At 39.6% G+C, this 27,197-nt stretch overlaps 1 protein-coding gene across 8 annotated transcripts in view; it reads left to right on the forward strand.

The window, feature by feature from the left end:
- The window catches only part of YIPF7 (Yip1 domain family member 7), a 51,701-nt gene that overhangs the window by 10,281 nt on the left and 14,223 nt on the right, over positions 1 to 27,197 (forward strand). For 2 of the 8 annotated variants that reach the window (XM_043544420.1, XM_037897860.2), the window contains 2 exons: positions 23,178 to 23,294; positions 24,829 to 24,995. In XM_043544420.1, coding sequence (XP_043400355.1) covers positions 23,178 to 23,294; positions 24,829 to 24,995 — 284 coding nt within the window. Of the gene's footprint in view, positions 1 to 1,389; positions 1,410 to 3,098; positions 3,282 to 5,894; positions 6,031 to 23,177; positions 23,295 to 24,828; positions 24,996 to 27,197 lie in introns of those variants that run through there. The other 6 variants (XM_043544421.1, XM_037897859.2, XM_043544422.1 and 3 more) reach the window with 6 other exon arrangements.

The raw sequence follows: 27,197 nt of genomic DNA on the forward strand, positions 1-27,197 counted from the left end.
CAGAGTTTAAAATCAATTAGCATTCAATTTTGTGCTCATCACTGCAATTTCATTCTCATGAGGTATTGGCAATGCAAAGCAATAGAAGCAAATATGGCTCCTAATTGAAATGCTGACATACCCTGAATTACCTCAGGTTTGACAAGAAGTGTTATGTTTTGTTTTTCAACAAGTTGACCACATTGCAAAAGTGAGCATTTATAAAAGCCAGTAATCTTATTCATCAACAAAATGCTCATAAGTGCAACTAGTCAAAGAGTATATGAGATAAAATAGCACACAGTAATGTGATACATAACATAAAAAGTAAAAAGAAAAGGAGTACTTGTGGCACCTTAGAGACTAACAAATTTATTTGAGCATAAGCTTTCATGAGCTACAGCTCACTTCATTGGATGATGTAGCTCACGAAAGCTTATGCTCAAATTTGTTAGTCTCTAAGGTGCCACAAGTACTCCTTTTCTTTTTGCGAATACAGACTAACACGGCTGCTACTCTGAAACCTATAAAAAGTAAACAAGTTTTTCCCCTGATGGAAATATACAAGCTTATTAAATGCGGCCAAAATTGCTTAGCATGATATAGATGCATACACAACAACAAACAGATCAGTAACTGATAGTATCTATTAAGCATAGTATAAAACATGCCACTTTCAATTCAATCAGATACAAGTATTTGGGAGCAATCTGTCATAGTACTGTGAGACTATGGAGATGAAAAGGTAAAAATAGAAATAGTCTCCAGGATGCCAGTAAAAAGAAAAGTACTTTTCTTTTTAATCTGTCAAATGAGTTTCTGTGAGTAATGGATTCTGCCCTCTCCACAGGGCATCACACACAAGAGAGTCACTTCTCTACAACTAACACTCACAAAATGAGTTGACTTCAAATGTCAGCTGTTCAGAATAACAACTGGGCAGACATAAGGATAACTTGAACTAATCTCACAGTGAAGTGATATAACAGGTAAAGGGAAAATACCCTTTTCAGCTGGGGATAGCTCCAAATCCATATTCATAGGCTTTAAACAGCATTGCCAAGGAGCTGAATTAAGGAGGGAAACATATACCTTTTGAGTCTTGAAAGAGAGAAAGAAAAGACTACTGAATTTCAGCCCTTAGAACACCCCGGCCATGCGGTGTGTGAGACAAGATACTAACATATATCCTCTAATTTTTAATATATGAGTAGGTGGAATGCCAAGAGACCACTTTGCAAATCTCTTTTACAGAGGCAGGCCCCTTTGGATCAAGACCCGTGGTCTGATGGGCTTTGACTAATAGGAAACAAAGGACCCTTTCAATAAAGTGTGCTTGAAGAAGAGCTCAGTAAATCCATTGGGAAATCAAGGCTTTGGAAGCTGCTTTCCAATTTTTTGCTGCTCCAAAACACACTAAATGCCAATCTGTAAGTCTAAATATTCCTGTTCTTTCCAGTTAAAATTTAAGGCTAACCACACTGAGTGCATGCAGGATTGCTTTCTTGTCACATTTTAGGTTAGGGATGAAGGGAGGGATGCCTCTTGATCAATGTAAAAGGTGCATTTCTCAGCAGGCCCAGAATAAGGCATAGATAATATAGGCCTGTGCCTACGGCCCCAGTTTCTGGAGTCATGTGATTATGTCAAGAATCTTAGCTTTCATTTTTTAAAAAACAGATAAGTTCTCTAGCCCTTGTGGTTGTGAAGAAATGCTTGAAAACATGAGTGTAGCCAGCCTGAAACAATCACTCTGGGAAATGTGAACTGCCCTGGGCATCCTAATAGAACATTAACCACACCAAAAGTGGTTGGAGGTTGGGGGCAGATGCCAATGCCATCCCAACAGAGCACTGTGTAGCAGGAGAAGAAGAAAGTTGTGTGCCTGACCCAATGTGCCTGACCCACCTACCCCAGCAGAAATACCTTGGCTGTTGGGCAAGTTCTCTCTTGTTGCTGCTCTTTAGTCTCCAGAGTAGGGAAGAAAAGACCAATGTTTCTTCCTCAGCTACTCAAGTGTGTGTGTGTGTCGGGGGGGGCTTCTGCCATTCCCAGAGGAAGTAGGGGCCTGCACCTCTCCCCTGCCTTGCCAGGAGGGGATCCCACTGCCAATCTAAGAGGGAGGATAGGATCACAGGGACAGAACCATGGGAAGAGGGGGCACAGGGCCGGCTCCAGGCACCAGCGTTCCAAGCAGGTGCTTGGGGCGTCAGTTAGAAAGGGGCGGCAGTTGCTGCGGCCACAGCGGCAATTCGGCGGCAGCGTCTCTGTTCCACCCGCCGCGGCAGCAATTCGGCGGCAGCTTCTTCATTTTGCCATCCACGGCAGCAGTTTTTTTCACTGCTTGGGGCGGCAAAAACTGTAGAGCCGGCCCTTAGGGGGCATGTCATTGTGTGCTAAGGCACCAGAGTATCTTAATGGTGCCCTAATTGTTAGAACCCTGTTGTCAGTGTGAAAGGTAAATGAGTAGAAATTTGCAAGACAAGGCTATGATGTCTTTTATCTTGCTGATCAGCATGAATATGCCACTTTGAATTAAAGAAAGTCTCTGGGAATAGTGAACATATGTGAAAAGGGAGGAGTGGCACAACATTTTGGGTACCAAAATGAGAGTGTCACTTAGCTACTTATAAAATGCAAGACTGTACCAAGTTCCCACATGGGAGACCATCAATAGATACTGTAATGTCCCTAAATGCAGAAGCTTTACCCTTTGGGCATCAAAAATCCTCTTAGCTACACCAGAGAAAATTAAGAAAATCCGGTATTTGATAAGCAAAGGGGAAGTCAGAAAGGTCTCTTCTTATGTGGCATTCATCCTCTACAGTCCATTTGTATCAGTGTATCAGAGTTATTTTCTAATTTACTTTCTAGCATTCAGAATTCCAGCACATCCTAATCAGCCATACGGAAGGCTATTTCTTCCCCACACCCCAAATTAAGTTCTTAGGATGTAAAGTATAATTAGTGTGTGATAAATGAAGGAGGGTGGGGGGTAGCTCCCTTTTATGGACACCCAGCCAGCCAGTTAGCTATAAAACCCCCGTTAGTAGCTGTTCTCTACTTGCTTTACCTGTACTTTGCTAACAAGCCCACAGGTAAAAGGAAAGGAGTGGGCACCTGACCAAAAGAGCCAATGGGAGAGCTAGAACTTTTTAAAATTGGGAAAAAATTTCCCTTTGTCTGTGTGGTTCTCCAGGAAAGAGGGGAACAGGGAGCAGTTATGCTTTGAGAAGCTGAAAGCCAGGTATGAGAAATCATCAGATCATACCTAAAGATTGTTTATCTGAAACCCTAAATATGTAAGTAATCAGGGAATGTCTAAGAAGATGCAATTAGGATTATTTCTTATTGGCTAATGAACTCCTCTGTGCTAACCCCAGATGCTTATGTTTGCTTGTAACCTTTAAGCTGAACCTCAAGAGAGCTATTTTGGGTGCTTAGTTTTTGGAAGTGCTCTTTTTAAATCTAGCAAAAGCCTAAGTTCCAGATGTATTTTCTTTTTCTGTTTTTAAGAAAATTTACCTTTTTTTAAGAACAGGATTGGATTTTTTGGTGTCCGAAGAGGTTTGTGTATATGTTTAATTAGCTGTGGGCAACAGCTAATTTCCTTTGTTTTCTTTCTCAGCTCTTCCCCGGAGGGGGCTGGTGGTGAAAGGGCTTGAGGGTACCCCACAGGAGGGAATTCCCAAGTGCACCTTCCTGGGTTCCAAAAAGGGGGGGGGGGTTGCATTTGGGTGGTGGCAGCATTTACCAAGCCAAGGTCAGAGAAAAGCTGTAACCTTGGGAGTTTAATACAAGCCTGGAGTGGCAAGTATTAATTTTTAAAATCCTTGCAGGCCCCCACCTTCTGCACTCGAAGTGCCAGAGTGGGGAATCAACCTTGACATAGTGGCTTTACATGAGCTAACCAGTTTGGTTTAGAACTGGTTAGAATTCCTTGGGTGTGCCTAATGAGCGTTGTCATATTCTTCTGGATTTGTTATTTCAAAATAGTTCAAACATATTTATAGGCTGCATCATTTTAACAAACTGCATATTGAAGAGAATATTTGCCCTGTAAACATTATTGATTAGAAGAGTTTTATTGCTTATGAATCTTCTTTTGCATAGTAATGTGACATTTTAAAGTGTGTTTTCATCCTTGTGTTATTGGATTAATCTTTCAAGAAGGTTCTAAATTTTACAGATGGTTTTTACAGATTTTTACAGTTAGTGGTTAAGTGTAAAATATTTTCAGTTCTTTATTAATTATTAATTATTATTTTATTTTCATGTAATGGCTATCCTTGCCACTGCTCCCACCCCCCAGAAAAAAATCAAACCTCTAAAATTAACTTATAGTGGGTTCAGTCTGAATAGCTTGTGTAGATCTGTTTATTGTTACAAATAGAGATGGGGGAGACAAAAGAATGCAGTCTCTTCCATGGGCCTGTTAAAAATAATAAACTACAAAAACAATTTATTGCCTTTACTCTACTTCTGGATTTTAGAGTCATTGATATAAGTAATATATAGGGCAGTCCTGAGACGCTATTACTGCTGGAGAATGGTGAAAGGAAAACAAATAAAAAAGCCTAGCAGGATTATGAATAATCCTAGGGATAGGGAAGATATAGAATTAAGGTTTTTTTGGAGCTCCTTAACCAGACATTTGAGCATTTAAGGAGTTGAATGCTACTTGCTAACATTTTACTTCCATTTCACTATGAACTTGGACACCTAAAACTATACTGCAATTTAATTAAAACAGAAATAATTTTTGCTTTTCCTTATCCTTTCCTTTGTTAAAACTTGCCTGCTTTAAATGAGGTGTTGCTCTCGTAACAGTTTGGTGATTACCAATTATGTGGTAGCATTACAGTAAGAAGGCTGTGGGAAAGAGTACTGTTATTACATATGGGGAAACTGAGGTAGACAAGTCAATTTATTTGCTCAGCGCTATAGGAAATTCATTTTCAGAGCCTGAATTAGAATGCTAGTGTTCCTGGCTTCTAAACCACAAAACCATCTCTGTCTGTCACATCCCAATTCTTTTAGCCACTTAATAAATACATGTCAAACTTTTAAAAACTATTTGGGGACTTATTACACAAAGCCTTGGCATTGCACTTACCTTTCCTTATCCTCTCAAGCAGCAGGATAAGAAAAAAGATGTACAACAAAGTGTTGATGATGATATCTGTAAACTGGCTAGCATTAACCTAAGCTATAGAACCAAATTGTACCTTTACATACAGGTATCCAATCTCAAGTGATGTCAATGGGAATTATGTCTCTGAAGAAAAAATTGTCTCTTTGATTTTTTTAAAAGCATCTTTTCCAGATCAGATGTAACTAATGTTATTGCACACCAATGTCATCACAGTTACTGACTGTACAATTGGAAAGCAGATGTTCCAAAAGTTAATAGGAAGGGGGAAAAGGAGGAATGGAATAGGAGATCAGTCCTACAAGTGTGGCTAGATGGAATCTCAATAAATATTTTTTTAAAAAGTTAATAATTCTACCCCATTCAGCTGCAGAGTGCATTAATTAATGAAGTGGCAGCACCATAGACTGCCCAGAAGCTAAAGAGATTGAGGGCCAACCACTTAAAAATATTTTGGTAAGGAGATCTCTGGTTTGCTGCACAGAATCGCACCAACAAAATGAAAACGTCTTCTACATTCTGAGTCTCATTTTACTGTGCAATATGGATGTTGCTATTTTAAATTTCCATTTAGAAGGGATGCCTCTGTCAGTGTACCTACTGATTGTTGTAATTACCTGTCCTTCAGCGAGAGCAAATATTTCTAATGGGTTATTGTTCTTTTGAGCATCATTGCTATCACCGGTGGGCAAGGCCTGGAGCTGTATCATGAAGATACCAGAGGTCTGCTCAGTGATGCATCCTGTTTTAATTTAATCTACAGATCTATCTACTTTAGGTATTTCTAAAATGCCTGTCACTATGGTTCCCAATATCCAAGATTAAGAAGTGTGAGAGTCTATAGAGAAAATGATGTTGTTTCCTTCTTTCCAATGAACAGGAGTGTGTGATTTTAAATGGTAAGGTTTTATATTATTTTGGTGGTGGTGGGTTTTTTTGGGAACATCATGTATAGACACTATTCTTTGGGCCCTATTACAGGTGCTATTCTTTCTTTAAAAGGTGTAAACATAAATACAGTCAGACTTGATATCAATTTGACATCTACTGGCAAGAAGTTCCATAGCCATTGTCCTGCCACTTAGGGCTTGTCTACATGGAGTAATGAGCTCCACGGGGTGTGATCTCTAAAGTGCACAAACATGTTGTGTGTTAATTGGTCCACTTTGCTGGTGTTCTTTAACATAGTGATATTTGAAGTAGTACTATATTAAAGTACAGTAGGGAGCCTTTAATATACACCAGCAGGTTCTACACAGACCAATTAATGCACGTTAGTGTGCTTTAGAAATCACACCCCATAAAGTGCATTATCCGACCATGCCCATAGACCCCGATAGTCTAAGCCTGGACTTTCAATCTGAATTGTCCTGTGAACTGTATTTGTCTTGCAGGGTGAGACAGGCCCACAGGTAATCAATCATAATCCATGTAAGATCTTTATTAATTAAGGCCAGGACTTTGAAATCTGCCCTGAAGAGAAAGGGGAACCAGCGGAGTTTGTGAAGCACAAGTGTAATGTGTTGGCACCTGCCTTTGTTTCATATGAAATATGCTACTACATCTCTACCTCGATATAACGTGACCCGATATAACGTGACCCAATATAACACGAATTCAGATATAACGCGGTAAAGCAGCACTCCGGGGGGGGGAGGGGAAGAGGGGCAGGGCTGCGCGCTCCAGTGGATCAAAGCAAGTTCAATATAACGCGGTTTCACCTATAATGCGGTAAGATTTTTTGGCTCCCGAGGACAGCGTTATATCAGGGTAGAGGTGTATATGCTATTCCAACTTCAACTTTTTTGTGGGGGGTTGCTCAACATCAGGTAGAGAGAATTGCAGTAGTCTAAGCCAGTGGTTCTCAACCAGGGGTACATGTCGCTGGGGGTACTCATCTAGATATTTGCCTAGTTTTACAACAGGCTACATAAAAAGCACTACCGAAGTCAGTACAAACTAAAATCTCATACAATGACTTGTTTGTGCTGCTCTATATACTATACACTGAAATGTAATTGGAATATAAATATTGCACTTATAATTATAAAATAAATCTATGATAAAAATGAGAAAGTAAGCAATTTTTCAGTAATGGTGACCTGTGACACTTTTGTATTTTTATGTCTGATTTTGAAAGCAAGTAGTTTTTAAGTGAGGTGAAACTTGGGATATGCAAGACAAACCAGATTCCCGAAAGGGATACAGTAGTCTGGAAAGGTTGAGAGCCACTGGTCTAAGATGTACATCAAAGTTTGTATGACAATGTCTAGGTCCTTATCTGAGAAAAAGTGATGCAATTTCCTCGTGAAAGATGTAAAAACATTACTTGCTGCTGTTGCAAACTCTATGTTTAGATCCCACAGTTTTGCATCACCTAGTTGTGTCAGGCTATAGTAAGTGGAAGAGCCTATGGAACAGACATCCATGGCTCCACAGGCACTTGGCCTCTCAAAGAATCCATTGTTGGGAGTGTACAATACTCTCCCCGCAGAAATTCCAAGCACAATCCAGAATGGTTCTATACCAGTTGTGTTTGGCCAAACTGGGGAGAATGCAGAGAAGGAGAAGTGTAGAAACCTCAATTTTAGTCATGAGTGTAACATCTTCATGGGGAAGGTGATAAACAAAATGAGTACTCTGTTCTGCGCAGGTTTGAGCAGTGTCTCACAATATGTGAAGGGAGCCATTTGGAGAGCTTGCTCACTATGAATGCTACAGGAAGGACTTCTATCAGTCAATGAGATACAACATAAATGATGCCATAAAGAAGTGGACTGGGAACCATTACAAAGCCAATCATGCCACAGATGGTGGCCCATGGCAGCAATTTCTCCTGATCCACTGGGAACAGCTACCTTAATTTAGTTGGTAGCAGTGAAGGGAAAGGACAAAGGAACTGAGACACGTTCATATGGAGTAGCCAATGGCAAGAGGCCAGTCATTTTTTACATGGAAGTCTATAATTGTTGGGTTGGTTGATGGTAGTTAGTTCAGAGAGAGCCATCCTTGGTGACTGCATACTCATACAATTATTAGCACCCTACCTACTCTACACCCGTGGTGCAGAAAATTGTTAACAGCATTTTTGCTTGTTGGTCCCAGGAGCATTTCTCCCCAAACTATATTGTGCTTCTCTCTCTCTCTCTCTCTGTGACCCTCCTATGTCCGTATTGGAAAAACAACATAAACTAACTAATCAGTGTCTGACTATCATGACAGTTGAAGGCTTGTGTAATGTAAGGTATGAATAAAGGCACACAGTCCCTGACATAAATATAAAGGGAAGAGTAACCACCTTTCTGTATACAGAACTATAAAATCCCTCCTGGCCAGAGGCAAAACCCTTTCACTTGTAAAGGGTTAAGAAGCTAAGATAACCTCGCTGGCACCTGACCAAAATGACCAATGAGGAGACAAGATACTTTCAAAGCTGGAAGCCGGGGGTGGGGGGGGAACAAAGGGTCGGTCTGTCTGTCTGTGTGATGCTTTTGCTGGGAACAGAACAGGAATGGAGTATTAGAACTTGTTAGTAAGTAATCTAGCTAGAAATGCGTTAAATTTCCTTTTGTTTAAATGGCTGGTAAATAAGCTGTGCTGAATGGAATGTATATTCCTGTTTTTGTGTCTTTTTGTAACTTAAGGTTTTGCCTAGAGGGATTCTCTATGTTTTGAATCTGATTACCCTGTAAGGTATTTATCATCCTTCTTTTACAGAGGTGATTCTTTTACTTTTTCTTTAATTAAAATTCTTCTTTTAAGATCCTGATTGCTTTTTCATTGTTCTTAAGATCCAAGGGTTTGGGTCTGTGTTCACCTATGCAAATTGGTGAGGATTTTTATCAAGCCTTCCACAGGAAAGGGGGTGTAGGGCTTGGGGGGATATTTTGGGGGGAAGACATCTCCAAGTGGGCTCTTTCCCTGTTCTTTGTTTAACACGCTTGGTGGTGGCAGCATAGGGTTCAAGGACAAGGCAAAGTTTGTAGTTTTTAACTACAAACTCGAGGAAGTTTTTAACCTAAGCTGGTAAGAATAAGCTTAGGGGGTCTTTAGGGTACAGATGTGGGGACCTGCATGAGAGTTCAGAGTGGGAAAGGAACCTTGACAGTCCCACAGCAGTGATGTAGCGCACACACCTGTCATTCTGCAAAGCTTCTGGGTATGGTAATGTCCTGATTTTCTGTCACTTTGCACAGAATATTTTGGTGGCATTAAAGGGTGGTCCTTTGATCACTGTTCCTGATGTGGTACTTTGACTCTTTGGCACATACACAGCAAGCATGCCATGTTTTATGACACCACTGAGACTCAAGGGCTTTGAATCTTGTACGGAAGTTGTGTCCCAGTTTACAGCCCAAGAGATACCACCATCTGAGACACAGACATAGAAAAAAATGCACTGAATGGCCACAAGAAGGTTTCATGTAATCTGTATATTTATTTTTTTTAAATAAATGGGCCTCACAGAGGAAGTGGGTCTATGAGAAGTATTTGAATGAAGAGAGTGCGGAAGTCAACCACAATCCCAGGCCTGTGCATGACACTTGGAATTATGGTGGCCCAGGCAGAATATAGGTGTTTATTTTGTGCAGTACAGATGCAAGTTTCAAGCCCACAAAGGAATCCAGCTTTCTCCTCTACCGTCTTGCAAATATATCGTTTCAACAGGCTTTTACACTCAACCATTTGTTAAGCCAGGGGTGGTTGATTTTTGAGGAGGGCTTGTCAAGAGACAGGAAAATAAATGTTACAACCATGAACACAACATGCATTGGTGTCAGGACATATTGAAATCAGTGGGAGATCCATTGTCTCTGAAAAATCAGGCTAATTATTTGGGTACCTAAATATGGATTTAGGCAATTAAATTTAAATATTCAAGTTTGAAAAACAATGGCCTTGGGATTTCATTACTGTGCCCAAGAGCCCATCCACATAAGAAAGTTTCCCATACTGGGAGAATGTCCTTTAGTGCAATAGTCCCATGGTATAACATGGTATAACACAGTTTGGTTCCTGTAATACAGTCACTATGCTTCTATTAATTAAATATATCTTTAAAGTAATTCACCAGCCAAAGTTACTGAAGAGGAAAGTATTGTCACACCTTCTTTTCTTTAGGTCTTCTGTGCCTGAAATGGAAACATAAATGACACATTATGACATGATCAGAGATTTTCATTTTGTTGCTTGTACATGAGGTCACATTATGTGGGACATTTGGGAGGATCAAATCAGTAATCTATGAGTGCATATGATCCATGTCTGAAGAAATAAAATCCATGTTCCCTGCTATTTCGATTTAATTCCCTCCAGACACAGATCAGGTCAAGGTAATTAATCCCTATTTTAATTGCTTTTCTCTCAGAGTAAATTGTCTGTGTTACACAGCTAGATTTATCCAATGGAGGAGAGGTGGTCAGTTATAATCTTGTATTGCTGGTAATCTCAGATATGAGTTGCAAGTAAACCAAATGCTTTTGAGCATTCTGAAGAGGGAGAATTGTTTCTAAGAGATATAAATATTAAAGATATCCCAAAGGAATGGCTTGAAGGATCCTTTCTGTCCAGAGAGGTTTGATTCTAAAAATCCTACCATCTTGTGGATGATTATTGCAACACACTGGGTTTTTTTTTTCCAGAGAAAGTTTAAGCAAAGATTTCCCTCACTCAATCTCTCTTAAGTTTATGATGGTTGGCCTATGATTGGTGACTTTCCTACAAGAAGGCAATATCTGTTTTGGTTAGATTGCATGATCTTCAGGGCAGGTATCTGTCTGCCACAGTTTTGGGAAACAGCACATTTTGGGGGCATTGCTGGAGCCCTAAATGATAATAATCAAGAACTCTTTAACATAATAGATCATGACATGTTTTCTTAAAATAACTATGTTTTAGCAGATATACCTGGTTTGGAAGTGGTAAACTGATACAAACTGGACCATAAATTGAGCTTTCTTACCTCTTCGTCTTCTTTTAATTGCCAGGCAAAGTTTAAACTCAGACTGATTTCTCTCTCATTTGGAACCAACTCTAGCAAAGTTTACATTGAACAATGATCATTTTAATAAACACTCCTAAGTGCATTTTTCCCACTGCCAGTTTTGCCTCTGGATATTCACACAACAATCCTGGTATTTGTCCTTTGCTGCAGATAACTTCGTCTCTGCTCTGTGGGTGCTCTGACAAAATTGTCTGTCAAACTTTTGCTATTGACTTTTGGCCAGCTGGTGTGATCCTAATGGTCTGGATATCATCTATCAAATTACGTGTGCTACTGTAATATAAATGATAAATACACACAAGAAGCTACATCAAAAATGTTAAGATTGCATGTTAAGTATTCAAAAGTTAGGAAATGTCAGAATTTAAGTTTGTCCATGCAACCTTAATTTGAACAAATAATAAAAACAAATACAAATAATAAATAACAATAATTGTGAGTATGCATTGTAATATAGCCTGTATTGCAAGATCACATACCGTTTTTTCCACAACATATTTTTCCCTAAACCCATTCTCAGTAAGGGGTGAACTATTCTTGCTGAAGCTTAAAAAAAACATTCACCTTGAGGCAGACTCCTGGTATGGAAAGTTTCAGCTTGAGCATTTAAGATTTGGCAAAGTTAAAAGTAACAGAAAACCAGCTCTTATAATGGAGAGTGTTGGTCAACTTTAACTATAGATGGTGCTACCAACTATGCCTTTACTGACAGTGTGTCCTGCTTCAATGCCAATCTGTTATTTGGAATATGATTGATGAGTATACACTCTGTGACCTATCTTACTTCTGATAAGGCCGTGCCCTTTCCATCACGATCCTGGAGGGTCAGATTCCTGCATTCATTGCTCTCTGCTCTCCCTGGTGTCTGTTTTGGTACCCTATTGTGCAATAATGGTTAAAGACTTTGGTTCTTGATTGGTGTGTGGTTCCATTTCTTTTCATGTCCATAGTGCTTGTCCATGTAACTCCTTACACAGTCCTATTGGCCCTCTCTTACTCCTTTGGTTGGAAGGGAGGAACACAGCATATGTCTTTGTTCGCTTGAAGACTTCACCCCAGCTGACATATTCTTTCTAGTGACTAGCTGACAAAGTAGCCATGAACTACATATGTGCAGCTCATGGGCCTTCCCTGGTTCATATTTCTCCTACCAGTGATTCAGTTTTGGCTGACTGTTTTCCTTCCACTGTAACCTGCATTGTATCTGTGTGTTCCAATTTTTGACAAGGTCAGGATCCACTCAGCTAAACAGAAATTCACCAGGCGTCCCAGATTAATCAGTGAGAACTGTCTCTGGTGTTTTAAGTTTATTCACAAGGTTTGGGTTCCTCATTTCCCCCACCAGGTGGAACCAAAACAACACCAACCAACAGTCTCTAGCCATATTTGGTTCACGAAGTGTAACATTGTTTAAATTCTAAGCAAGCAATATAAACCCAAAGCAATACAGTATATACAAAGCAACTTATGTCTCCAGAGTTCCCTGTCCTCATTTACAAACAACCAATTTGTCTTTTTCCCTTGAAAGCAGTCCACCTCCTTTATGAGGCTGTGAGCCCAACTATGCTCATCTGCCCCTACTTAAGTTCAGGTAGGAAGCTGAGATTTTATTCCAAAATTGCCATGCTGCTGTGCCTCCCCTTAGGAGTATGAGGCCTGGGTATGTGTTGTTTTTTCCAAAAATTAAAACAAACCTTCTGTAGTTTACACTCCCTTTAGGCAACTCTTAATCCACTGATTATTAACACAGAACCCTGTACCTGCTCTTTTCTAGCTAATGTAGTATACAGTGTTTGTGCATGCTATGGTAAAGAAATCATTACAGTGCTACCTTAGAAGTCTTAACCTCAGTGGAAGGGTATAAGAAACTTTCATTAAAATGCTGCCAAGTCTCTTGATCCCAATACAATTTCAGTGGGACCATGATGATTATGTAGGATGTGTGATTCGAGCAGTTGTGGATCCACTAAGAATGTCGTGAAAAGCAAAAATACTATGCAGCCTATTTTTCAAACATTAACTTGAGTCTCTTAATAGTGTTTTTCAAAATAATGTCACAGCTTTGCCTGCAAACAGTCCCAGGAGTTTGTTCAAGGTTTCTTCTAGAAACAGTCACAGATTATTTGGTAAAACACCATGCCCCTATTAATAATGGAGAGAGCACTGCACTGGGACTCAAAAGACCTGGGTTCTGTTCCCACTCTGCCACTAGCTTGCTGAGTGACCTTGGGCAATTCACTTCACTTCTCTGTGCCTCAGTTCCCCCATCTGTAAAACAGAGAGGATACTTACTTCATTTGGAAAGCACTTTGAGATCTATGGATGAAAAGCCCTTATTACTTTTATTATGAATCTATTTGAAATATTCCTTTTATTACTGATTATTTTAATATACATGTATATACAACATAAAGAGAAAACAATTACAATGGAAACAAATACACTTCAAATATTAACCATGCTGTTCTTTTCTTCCCTAGATATAAATCTCTGTTTTACATTCATAGAGTGTCCTAGGGCCAGAAGGGATCATCTACTTTGACCTCCTGTATATTAAAGGCCACCAACAGCACCCAGCACCTGCACACTAAACCCAACAACCAAAAGTAGACCAAAGAATTACAAGCACATAGGAGATGATACTATTATGTGCCACAGGCAAAGAATAGGAGGGACTGAGGCGCACCAATGCCTGAGGCCTCTGCAATGGCAGGGAAATGTTTAAGTGAGATATAGCCAAATAATATGGGCCAGCAACCCACCCTCACAAATTAGAGAGCAAGGGGAAACCACCCCACAAGGTCTCTGTCAATTTGACCTGGGGGAAAATTCCTTCCCAACCTCTCATAAGGTGATCAATTAGATCCTGAGCATGTGGGCAAGAACCAGCCAGGTAAACAGTTGAGATAGAGAATGCTCAGTGCCGCCTCAGACTGGGTGAGGAGACTTTCCCAGTCCTCCCCACCCAGTGTCCCATCTCCAGCTGTGGCCATCCCTGGTGGTTCATAGGAAAGAGACCAAGCTCCCTGCCCCCCACCAAAAAAAACCCAAAACAGAATAAATTTTTATAGTGGGGGTGGGGGGGGGAAGGAATCTCCTCCCAACTCTTGCAAGTGGCTGGCTGAAGCCTTGAAGCATTCAAGTTCTTCTGGGGTTTATATTCACTTTCTCCTTTATATGCTTACAAACTGATGTATGTGATCATTTTGTCATTTAATTTCCTCAAATGTAGAGGCTGGTATGGATCACACATCTACAAAACACAGGAAGAAATACATTCTCAGCGAGCCAAAAGGGGTAGACACTAAGGGGGTAGCACAAGGAAAAGGATCCAGCAGAAAAGTCTTCATCACCAATTTAATTGAAGTTGTTAATGGTTGTATTAGGCTTTGCTGGAGCCCTAGGCATGGTTAACACTATGAACCAAAGGCAGTGAACCAGAGGTATGCGCAAGGGGGGGCAAGCAGGGGCACAGGCATCCCAATCAAAGGGGGCACAGAACTCCTCTGGGACCGTGGTGGGAAGAGCAAACTCCTCTGGCCCCAGACCAAGGCAGCAGATGACAGCTCCTCCGACCATGGGGCTATGGGTGAGATCCATCTCCTGTGGCTGCCGAGGAAGGGATGGGGGGAAAGCCAGCTTCTCCACTTCAGGGGAACAGAAAGTGCCCCTCCAAAAGTGGCCAAATTTTTATTCCTCTGCATGCCCTGAGTAAACCAAAATAGGCCTTGTCAGAATAGTAACATCCAGATATCGGCTAACCAAGTAAGCACATTCCTGATAGGAGAGGATGGTACAAGAACACACAACCCCTCGCAAAGATAAGGATGGGATGACAGGATAAGGGATGAGGCTATTTTTTGAGAACTATGAGGTACAAGATGGTAACAACATCTGGAGTGTAATATGTAACTTGTTTGTATCAATGTATAAAAGAAGTAATTTTTGTATTGCCCTAGGGGACAACATCATGTTATGCTGATTGAGCTGGTATCTTGTCACAGGCATATATGTATTAGTGTAGCTTCTGTGGCGCGCTAGGACCATGCTTTGACGACAATAAACATGGTCGAGCACCTTTGCCACTGAACTGAGCCTGAGGTCTTTCTCTAGGAGTAACATCAAGGTCTGCTGAATCAACAAGCTGCAAGCTACGCTGGTGCAGCTAACATGAACAGCAGAGGAGCAACGCACAGGCACACAGCAGCACTAACAGGTGGTTCCTCTGCAATTTTTAGCCCCACAGCCCAAGCCCTGCCAGCCTGAGACAGCTGACCCAGGCCAACCGCAGCCATGCCACGGGCCTTTTATCACAGTGTAGATGTACATTAAGAGGCTTGCTAAGCATCGCTAGTCAATCATCTAATTTTTGTTCCATAACTTCCCCTATCCTTTGTGTATATGTCTGCCTTGCTTTATAAGATCTTTGGGGCAGGAACCCATATCTTCTACTTGTGTGTTCAAAGTCTATCAAACTGTTTGTGCTCTGTAGATATCCATAAGTGTGAAGTTATTAGTTTGGGTATTTCTGCAATAATTTTTTTTTGACCCTTAGCATATACCCAGTTAGCTGGCATATCCTGGGAATAAATAATAATAATTTAGTGTGCACTTTATATGATAAATAAATAATTCAGTAAATAATTATTTAATAGCAGTATTAAACTATATAACTATTAAATAATTAAATTACCCTATTTTCTATGGTGACATATTTTCATAATGCTCCATTTATAAAATTATCAATATTGCCTGTAAATGTAAGTAATTAAGCTTACTTTTCACTATTGAATTATTCCTTAATATGATGAATTGAATCATTTGAAAAACCTACAGAATAACTGCTCTGATAATCATAACTGATTCTCTGTGCTAACAAAGAAAAATATTGAATATAGTATAATATAGCAGCTTTATAACCCAAACAATCCATTTCTGGCATCGCTCTCTCTTGTTCTCACTAGAGCAAATAGAAATGTTTTTAATTAAAAATTTTCAAAAACAGATATTTTTACCAAACATTTTCATTTTGAAAATTTCCCTGTTTTGCCCTTTGCACCCACAAAAAACTGAAAATTTAAAATGTCTGTTTTTGAAAACTGAAAATACGTTGTTTTTTCCCCTTTCTCTTTTTAACTTTGTCACTTATGAAAGGGTTGGGGGAGGAGAGAAGGTAGAAAACAAAAACAAATTTTGATTTTTGAAAACCAATTTGATTTTCCCTTAGAAAGAAAATCTTTTTTTTTTTCCCCCACAAAACATGCTTACCATTTTCTAGTGGTTCCAGTTGTCACCTTCCCTTGGAACAGACAATAAAATTTTCATCCTTATACATGACAGTCTGAAAAATGTTAATAACTTGGGAACATACTTGTGAATAGAAGTCTCGAGATTAGATAGGTATTCTGTTATGAGGCCTACACAGGTAATTACTTCTGTTTTCAAATTCATCCAGTTGTATCATGGCCTCCTTTGTTGTGGCAAGTCAGCTAGTGATTCAGCTAATATTTGTATAACTGCTGGGTACAGTCGTCCCATCACTCAGACTCATTGCTTTGGAGCCATTTGTAACAAGATAACATATTGTGTTCATTTTACCTCAGACTCCCATCTTCAGATTAATACTTCTCTCTGATCCCTTTCTTCATCTAAGATTATTCTTTCAAGAATGGTTCTCCATGTCTTCTAACCTCTTTGAGTATTCTAATTTCTTTTTCTTAGATTTTAAAGCCAGAAGGGACCATTGTGATCATCTAATCTGACCTCCTGCGTAACACAGGACATAGAATTTCCCTGATTTAATTCCCTGATTTAATTCCTGCTTCATATCCAGTAGCTGTGGTTGTAGAGCATATCTTGATTTATAATGTCCAGTGATGGAGAATCACCATAACTCTTGGTAAATTGTTCCCATGATTAATTGCCTTCACTGTTAAAAATTTGCACTTTATTTCTAGTCAGGATCTTGTCATACGTTTCTCTGCTAGACTGAAGAGCCCTCTGTTACCACACTGCTGTTGCCCATTTACATATGTATAGATTGTGACCAAGTCACCCCTTAACCTTCTCTTTGATAGACTCAAGGAGCTCAATCTATTTAGTTTATCACTGTAAGGCATGTTTTTAATCCTTTAATCATCCTCATTGCTCTACGCTGAACCCTCTCCAATTTTTCAACATCCTTCTTGAAGAGCAGGCACCAGAATTGGATACGGTATTCTGTTGGTGAGCGCACTGGTGCCAAATACCAAGTATAATCTCCCTATTCCTACTTGATATTACTACTTGATATTGTTTATATATCCAAGGATTGCTTTAGCCTTTTTACCTGCAGTGTCTCACTGGGAGCTCATGTTCAGCTGATCATCCAGCATGACCCCTATTTTTTTTTTTTAGTCACTGTTTCCTAGGATAGTGTTTCTCTTCCTGTAAGTATGGCCTGCATTGTTTGTTCCTAGAGGTTTTATTTCAGAGGTGAGTGCATTCAAATGCATATTGTTTGATTGCATCCTGTCCCCTACATTATTTACCACTCCCCTTAATCCTTCATAGCTGAGGCCCAATTCTCACAGTTACAGGTCCTGAGTGGTGCTGAGTACCTGCCTCTCCAGTGGATTTTAATGGGAGTTATGGGTGCTCAGCACTTCTCAGCAGGTCGTAAGTTACTCCTCAATGTGGCAAAGTCTCTCAGCACTATATCAACGTCAATCCTTACTCCTAGCTTGAAGGTTGGTTGTTGGTGTGTTGTTTTTTTTTTTTTTGGGGGGGGGGGAATGTCCCATTTTGATTGACACAAATTATTATTTTTTTAACTTTTCAGCATAAACTGACTTCTAGAGTTTCAACATCAGGCGATTTGGTATAAGTGCATAAGAGCCCTGCTCTAATCTGCTGATGCCATTCTGGAATTTGTCATCTTTTTCAACCTCAAACTGACAATGTTAACCAAGCAAGCACTGTTCCCATGAATTAGTACAGTGCTTGTGTGCCTATTTAGTCATGTAATAATGAAGTTTCTATTGATGATGTCCAATGTGAAATTCCACTTGGCTTCCCAGAACTTGGAAGATTTCCTCATAAAAATACTGTCATTGTGAGATTAATTTTAACCACATAATTGTAGAGCTTTGGCAAGCTCTAGTTATGGTGGGATTCAATAAGATAAGGTAAAATTTGGGATTTCTCTAATACAAGTCTCAACATCGTTTTAAGGTACGCAGGTAAAAACGTTTGGGCACACCAATAAGAAAAGGAGGAAAGAAATAGTTCGAAAACACAAACTCTTATTTAAACAAAGATTTGGAGGTGGGACCATGGCTTTCAATATCATTCCATAATAGGACCATGTCTATTTTTCAAACTTTCACCATCTTAAAAATATAGGACTCCTTTCTGCCCCATTCATGTAAATTGGAGTTTTTTCATTGACTTGAACAGGAACAGGATCGAGTCCATGTTACCAAACCTGGGAGCATTCCAATTAGATTTTTTACTTCTTTACTCCGTATTGAAACTGAAAAGGCACTTAGCTGACAGATGAAACACTAGTGAATGCTATTAGTGCACCAATGGCAGAAAAGGAGCCTAGCATCACAAGAGGAAGTCTAAGAAGACTATGTCGACACTGCCCCGCAGTTCAGACTATGGGAGTGTGAATAGCAGTGTGCTGTAACTCCCCCACAAGGATCGTGGAGGCACAAAATAAAAGGTTCCTAGTTCATGCACAGTAATCCTGTTTGAAGACGATTACATAAATGCAAACTAGGAACCACACCTGCAGCATCCACACAATGGAGTTACAGCACTGTACTTTGGTGCACACTGCTGTTCACACTCCCATGATCAGAACTGTGGGGCAATGTAGACAAGCCCTGAATAGCAGCCCCACAGGTTTTTGTTTTTTTTTTAATTTTACAGTTTAAATTACTTTTGAAAACCCTTTTAATTAGGGGAAACTGACATTATATTTTTCTCCTACTTTCTCCTATCCTTCACTTCTCAACTATTTTTCTGGAGGCATATATGCAGCGAAAGTGTAATATGTCAGTATTTTCCTTTCTTTTTCAAATGAAATGGAACCTATATTATGCTAGTTTTAAAGCACTGTAGGGCATGTGTTAATGGACCATTAATACACCTCATGTGAAATTGAAGTAATCTGGCTTTTAACCTTGAATAGTTTAAAATGCACCTGAGGCATAGATTAATGACCCAGTAATACATCCCATTTAATGTCCTGTTCCTTAATCAGTCTGAGTGCTTATCAAGACACAATCAGGTAAATGGTTCAAGAAAGGCAGAGATTGTTATGATTGGCTAAATATCTGGTGCTAAAATGCATGCCAATCGAGAGTTATCTTTGGGGATTGCTAAAGTACCCTATTTGTAAATCCTTACCATACTAGACATTTTGTAGCAACCCAGATTATAGAACACGCATCCATATGTATATTCATTTATGCAGCATTTATGAATGTTATATGCATGCTATATATTATTACTATTACAGTAGCGCCTAGAGGCTTAGTTGAGGACTTCATTTTACTGCGTTTTATATAATCATGTAGTAAAAAACCAGAGACTTTACCCCTGAAGATTTTACAATCTAAGTTAAAATTGGGTTTTAAAAATCCTAGAACTTTCCCCCCCTTAACCCCCCCCCCCCCCAGTGATTGCTTCGTATTGTTGTTAGTAAACTCTTGCATGTGGTATTAAATGTCGTCCATGATACTGACAGGTTCTTTTCAGTCATTTGCATCTGTTCAAAGGACAAATTTAGAACATTATAAATAGCACAAGCTCATCTCTGTTAATGCAACAGGATATCGTAGTTGTTTTTCCAACATGTAAGTTCAATGTACAGGAGGATTTTTTACTTAATATAATGAGAGGTATGTTACCTACATTTAGTTCCTAACCATTTAAGAAATTGAGTTTACATCTTCTATAATACATGAATTTTAGTATACTTTGAAAAATAATGGCTTTTGATGTTATTTCGTACTTTAGAGCAATGTGAAAAGCACCTCAGTGCATAAGATGTGCTAGAAATTAAATTTAAAAAGATTTAGATTGTGTTCTAAGATTTATTACACTTAAGCACCTAATTTTTTATTGTGCATAACTCAGAACTAGTGTCAGGTTTCTAATAAACCATGTGTTACTCAATTTAGCAAACATAAATCAGTTTTTCCTAAATTAGGGAAACCTATATGATTTGTTTACCGTTAAGAAAACACTGATATATGATGTCTCTGTTACTTTAAACTTTTCTGACAAATGAAGGGATCAGGTTCTAGCAGATTAGTCTGATTATGGGATGTAATATGAAACTTTTGAATATACAGTTTATATGCACCCCAAGGAATTACTGATATTTTTAACTTTAATAAGTTGTTTAGGCAAAGAGTTTTTCTGTGAGCAGGATGTGCTTGAGACATGTAAAGGCTAGGCAGCAATTGTACAGTAGTCTAGGTGAAAAGCATATTTTGAATCAGGAATGTGGGATGACAGCAGAAAGCAGGGCAAGGTAAGGAATGCAGAAATAATACAGAATCCTAAGTCAAATATTAAAACCCAGCAAGAAGTCAAATCGGACATAGTCATGGTTATGTCAGGCTGCTTAACTTCTATAAATATTTTAAAGAGTTTAACCTTTTAAATGCTGGCATTTTCTAGGCTGCTTGCCAAATGAATACATTCATTTACACATTTGGGGCAAATTCTGCTCACCCACTGGCTCTGCATTGCGTAAGTCCCTGGATGCAGACGAACTAATGCAGTTCTTCTGAGCAGGAACTGCAAGATTTTGAGAGGCTGCACAAGGGTCAACATCTTTGCCAGTCATGGGGTATCAGCATATTTGTACTAATTGTACATAAGAGACTCAGTCTTTAATCTTGTGGTGGCCCCATTAAAGAAAAAGGGATTCCATATGTGAGTAAGAGTGGCAGGTTTGAAACCAGTATATTGGACCATAGTTACCTGTAATTAGAATGAGAGAGGCACCTCAGTCAAATTTGGGAGTGCTACTGACTTACTATTGCAAGATGTATACAGTGTGTAGAATATTTTATTAATTTCTATAATGCCATAAACATGTATGACACTTTACAGAACAAATAAGACATGGCTGGCCCCTGTCTTGGGGTCAACTCACTGCTGATTGTGCCTCTTCCTGGCGATCCTTGGGATTAGCTCTTCCAGCTGCTGCATCCTCCTCTGGCGGTATCTCTCTCATTGTCCTTTCGTCCTGCTGCCCCCTCACTCCAGGAACTTCAGCCTTCTCCATGACTCGGCCCTCCAAGTGGGTCACCATATGTATTCCCCTTCCTGCGGTGATGTAACAAAATCTTTCTCCGACAAACTGTCCCAGGCAGCCTGCTGTCCTCTGCTTGGCTGGTAGGAGAACTAGTGTAAAACCAGGATAAATGGTTTTGTATATCTAGTTTATTACCCAAATTATACAATATTTCATCCCTTTTTAGATCACCAATTAAAATAAGTACATCTCCTGCAACTTCAATACTCCAATTGGAATGCTGATATATAGAAATCCTATAACCAAGTTCTGTAAAATTTCCATTTCCCAATTCTAAGCAGCCCATTATTTTATGATACTCATGCAGTATATTAAAACAAGCAATACTTAGAAAATAGTTATATATACACACTGGACATCAATAAGTTAAAGCTAGAAATTAGATGAAGGCCTTCCAAAGGGAGCAGTGGGGGTAAAAGCCTAATTTGTTTTAAGACTGAGCTTGAAAAATTAATGGAAGGAATGGTATAATGAGATTGCCTATAATGGCATATGGCCCATCCATGAACTATTAGCAAATATCTCCAATAGCTGGAGATGGGACAGGAGATGGGGAGGGCTCTGAGTTATTACAGAGAATTCTTTCCCAGCTGTCTTGCCCACTTGCTCAGGGTATAAATGATCATCATATTTGGGATCAGGAAGGAATCCTATCCCAGATCAGATTGTAAGAGACGCTGGGGGGTTTTGCCCCCCTCAGCAGCAAGGAGTGTGGGTTACTTGCTGGTTTGAACTGGAGCAGTGGTTCTCCACTGTGGTCCACTGCTTCTTCAGGAAAAGCCCCTGGCGGGCCGGGCTGGTTTGTTTACCTGCTGCGTCTGCAGGTTCAACTAATCGCAGCTCCCACTGGCCGCGGTATGCCACTCCAGGCCAATGGGGGCTGCGGGAAGGGCGGCCAGCACATCCCTCGGCCCGCGCTACTTCCCGCAGCCCCCATTGGCTTGGAGCGGCGAACTGCGGCCAGTGAGAGCTGCGATCGGCTGAACCTGCAGATGCGGCAGATAAACTAACCAGCCCGGCGCACCAGGGGCTTTCCCTGAACAAGCAGTGGCCCACAGTTGAGAACCACTGAACTAGAGTTAATGATGGATTCTCTGTAACTTGAAGTCTTTAAATCAAGATTTGAGGACTTCACTAACTCAGCCACAGGTTCTGGGCCTACTACAGGAGTGTGTATGGGGGTCAGGTTATATGGCCTGAGATATGCAGGAGGTCAGACTAGATTATCATGATGATCCCTTCTGGCCGAAAGTCAATGAGTTATTGTCTTCAATTCCCAAACCACTCTTTTTTAAAAAAGTAATAGCTCGTCTCACTAAGTCTCAGACATGGTCATCATGGTTTTAAAATAGGAAAATGAATCCTTCTAAACCACTGTTGACTGAGATGTTGCCTATGAAGTTGATAATGCAGCCAGGCAGGCAGTCATGTGAGATTTTTTCAGAGTTAGTAATTTTTTAAATCTCCTTAAGTTTTTAAAGTAATACACACTAGCACACATGAGAGCTGGCAGGTAAGAAATTATTTCTATGGTGATACCAAAAGTGAGCTCAAATTGTATTTATTTCTGTCACTTCAAATTAATGTTAGTTCACCTTGAGAAACTACGCATCTAAGTTTGAGCCTCTAGAGTTTACCATTCGTTATTTCAATTTAGTACTTCTAACAAAAAAAAAATAGAGATTTACTTTAATCAATATTATAAATCTTTTTTCCCCCAGAATGTCAAACTTTGAGCAATCTGAATCAGACTTTTACCAGTCTAACTATGCCACTGATATTCAAGATCAAGGTTATAGCAATTCAGGGGCCCATGAAAATCTTTATGGAAGCCAAAAGTAAGTACTCCATGTAAGAAAAAAATATTGATTTTTTTTTTTAAAAAAGGGGGGGTTTCATTTAGCAACAAAGTACAATGTCTAATTGCCAGAAATGATGTCAAAATGTTCAATGGCATTTAAGGTCTCATGTGACTAGCCAAATGGATGCAGTAGCAATAGAAAGACAAAGAACATTTCCCTCCTCCCCCCCCCCCCACCCCCGCTCCTCCCGCACAGGTGGGACTATTTAGTCTTTCCTAGAGAGAGAGGCTCTGATAAAAGGAAAACTCTGGGAGGTTCCCATCATCAAGTTTTCCAAAAATGATGCTGTCATAGCAGATGGGATTTTTGCCCATGTGCCCCCTTAATCAGAGAGTTTGTAGAGGCAAGGTGATCCACTAAAAGCCAGGTTAATCACTCTCCCCCATTCCCTTTGGGCTCCCTGACAGCACAACTCCTTTGGATTCCCCTAGCCACCACTGTTTATGCGACACACCCCGCAAACCCTTTCCCTGCTGTCTTCAGCCAATCATTTTCCCATCTCCATATCCCCAACACTATTGCAGCTAAATGGAATGATGCCAGGGAAACAATTAAGTCCCCCAGTCTGCACCAGTGATCCAAGGATCAGGCCCCCTCTACCTTGATTTGAGGACTTCAATAGCTCAGACATAGGTGAGAGGTTTATTGCAGGAGTGGGTGGGTGAGATTCTGTGGCCTGCATTGTGGAGGAGGTCAGACTAGATGATCATAATGGTCCCTTCTGAACTTAATATCTATGAATCTATGTTGAAATTCACAGGGAATAAGAATGGTTTGTGGGTTAAGACTGGGGATCAGGGGATCTGTGATCAACTCCCAACTCTGCCACTTACCTCTTGGGTGACCTTGAGCTAATCACTTTATTCTCTCTGTACCTCATGCCACATGAGCAACATGGCTTTTCCCCACCTTTTGTCTATCTTCACTATCTAGAGTGTAAGGTCTCTGGGGACACTATATATATATGTGCAGTGCTATATATAAGCCCAATGAGGGCTTAGTTTTAGCTGGGGCCTCTAGGCATTACAGGAATACAAGTACACTACATAATAATAATTAGGAAATAATTGGGCTTCATGTTATTAATACTGATTTTTAATCACACATTGCTAGAACTTTTTACAGAAAAACATACATTCAGATATAATTATATATATTCCATTAAAAATAGATAAATAAATTGAAGGTGTCATTGAGGCTGCAAAGTTTTAAAAAAAACTCGGGTTGACCTTGCAACCTTAAATGCCCTAGTGTGTGCCTGTATTATGATCATTTGTAATCATGAAATTAAAGATAATTTTATCCTGGGGACCCCTTCCTTATTCAGTGTGCAGGGTACAATGAAAGAGGAAGGAGTGCAGTGTATTTAGGGAGGGAGGGAGCTGGTAGTCTGATCACAGAGGAAATACACCAGTGGACAGCTTTGGGTTATTGTGAGGTTGATTGTCACAAGTTGCCTGTTTGACTGACTAGTACTTACCCAGATGTCTAACTGTACTTATTGTTGTAGGTGCCAGGCACAGGATTCACCTCAACCTGGTGCTTTTGTCCCTCTAGAAATGCTTTCATCTTCTCAAAGTTACATAGGCCAGATTTTGCACCCAACATACAATCCAGAGTTTTTATCTCACTCTAGTTATGCTGACAGTTTTGATGAAGAACCTCCTTTGCTAGAAGGTAAAGAATTAAAATATTAAACTTGTGTGGCTACCAGCTGTATATATGGTTCTCTTTGTTAACTCATGAAAGTCACTAGAGAAATATTAATATCCAGCAGAGCCACCGCCCCCAATAGTTAGACTTGATATTAGCCTGTACCTCTCCATCACTTCAACCAAGATCCCTGAATCCTGCAGGATGGACATCTGCCAGAAGCTGGATCCTGCAGTTCTTGCACACTCCAAATACCCATTAGTGGGGATTTCAGGATCAGGTTTAGAGAAGAAAAAAGGGAGAGTGTGTCCAAGGTCCTGCATTGCATCCGTGCAGGCAGATCTTTGTACCAGGGCCCAGATCCGAGTCACATATTAATAGGTATTAGGTATTGTCCTAAACTGGAAGTAATATTAAATCCCCTAGCCTCTTCAAAATAAATACAAACAACCAAACCTCACCTCATTTACATTTGCATTAACATACCTTGTCTCAGAACCAGACTTTTTAAAAATTCACTTGGTAAGCTTTTGTATAAGAACTGTAACTTTTGGCTAGTTGACAGCACACAATCAAAATCCTTACTTGTGCATTTTAAGAAATAATAATCAATCCTAGACTGTCAAATCAGAAAAATTTACTGTTGATTTGTTATCTTGTATTTCTAACATAGACACATGTTTATGATTGGAAGGGCAGTGCCACAATTTGCATAGAAAACAAAAGTATTAATTCATTTTTATGGCCCATAGATCATATACTTTACTACCACTAGGTGACAGCATAACAATAAATTTTGTATTCAGGCTTCATAGCAATTTTCCCCCTCTGTATTTATATCCCACAATAAGACATCATGTGAGGGTACCTGTAATTAATAAACCTGTATTATAATATAGTTTGCATACCTAGTAATAAATTTACTAGTTAAAAAGACTTAAGGCTGCTTATTTCAGTGGAAAACTGGAGAAAGTTTGTGCACCCTGCATACCTTCAGCTAGTTGACCATTAGACTGTAAAAGAGGTGCTGTTTATTATAAACAAGGTATGTTCAAGTCTTAATACTTTTAGCTAATGAACAGGTAAAGATTTCTTTCTATTTACAGAAATATTGCTGCTTTATAAGTAACAAATAGGTAAGGGTAAAACTGGACTTGTTTGTCACTGATTCAACATATTGAAGCAAAGTAAATTCTAGGCACATTCAGCCTGATCCTGCACCATTGAGGTTAATGGGATTTTTACCATTGACTTCCATAAGAGCCAGATTGTTGTGCCTATTGTAAATAGAATGTAGAAGTCCCAAACCTGCAAGCAGCAAGCACCACACACAGTTAACAAGGCTGTTTTGATCCACAAAGTTCCAGAGGTGTTCAGATCTGGGGTGTGGGTCTGGCCCATTTCCAGTTAAAATTTATATTTACAGTAGCATAATTAGAAGGAGTATAGACGGTATATCTGGTCTCAGTGTCCTCTCTCAAAAAAATGGGCTGGCAGAGTGCAAGACTTGGACATCTGCTTTTTGAATTGGGTGTCGGTCCCACAAATGCTGGCTATCCAATTCCAATATTGTCCTAACCCGCACTGGAGCATCACAGGAAAAAAGTTATTCCTGAGAGTTTGAATATTTCTGCAGAGATTAAGGATGAAATCCTGGCCCCACTGAAGTCAATGACAAAACTCCCATCGACTTCAACGGGGAAGGATTTCATCCAATATTGAGTGATCCACAGGAATAATTGTGCAAGTGCAAAAAGCCCATAAAACCCTACATAAGTTATTTTTGCTTTTCCTCCAAGGGAAGTGTGTCATGTTTTTAAATGCCTCTAGCAATACAGCATTAAGACACTTCTCTTGTCAGATTTCCACAATTAAAGCATGTATCTCTGATGTCCTTGATGTTCTAAAAAGCCTTGAATTCTGCAGTTACTGCTGATCTGTATATTATTTGAGGTCTCCATTAATAAGATTTTAGAAACATATATATTGTAAAAATAGGAAAACCAAACATTATGTGGACAGTGTTGTCAGTATTTTTGGTCCATCACATAAGATTCAGTTTAATAAATTAATTATCCCAGCTTGAAGTCAGAATTCAGTCCTAAAGACACTGTATGAGCAGCTGGAATCAGAATATATTCTACTGCACTCTTATTTCCTTGTGGGGAAAAAAAAAAAGCGGCTCATTTTGTTACTTTGGACTTGTGGTATCTAGTGGATTTGTAC

The sequence above is a fragment of the Chelonia mydas genome, chromosome 4, assembly GCF_015237465.2.
Source record: "Chelonia mydas isolate rCheMyd1 chromosome 4, rCheMyd1.pri.v2, whole genome shotgun sequence".
NCBI lineage: Eukaryota > Metazoa > Chordata > Testudines > Cheloniidae > Chelonia > Chelonia mydas.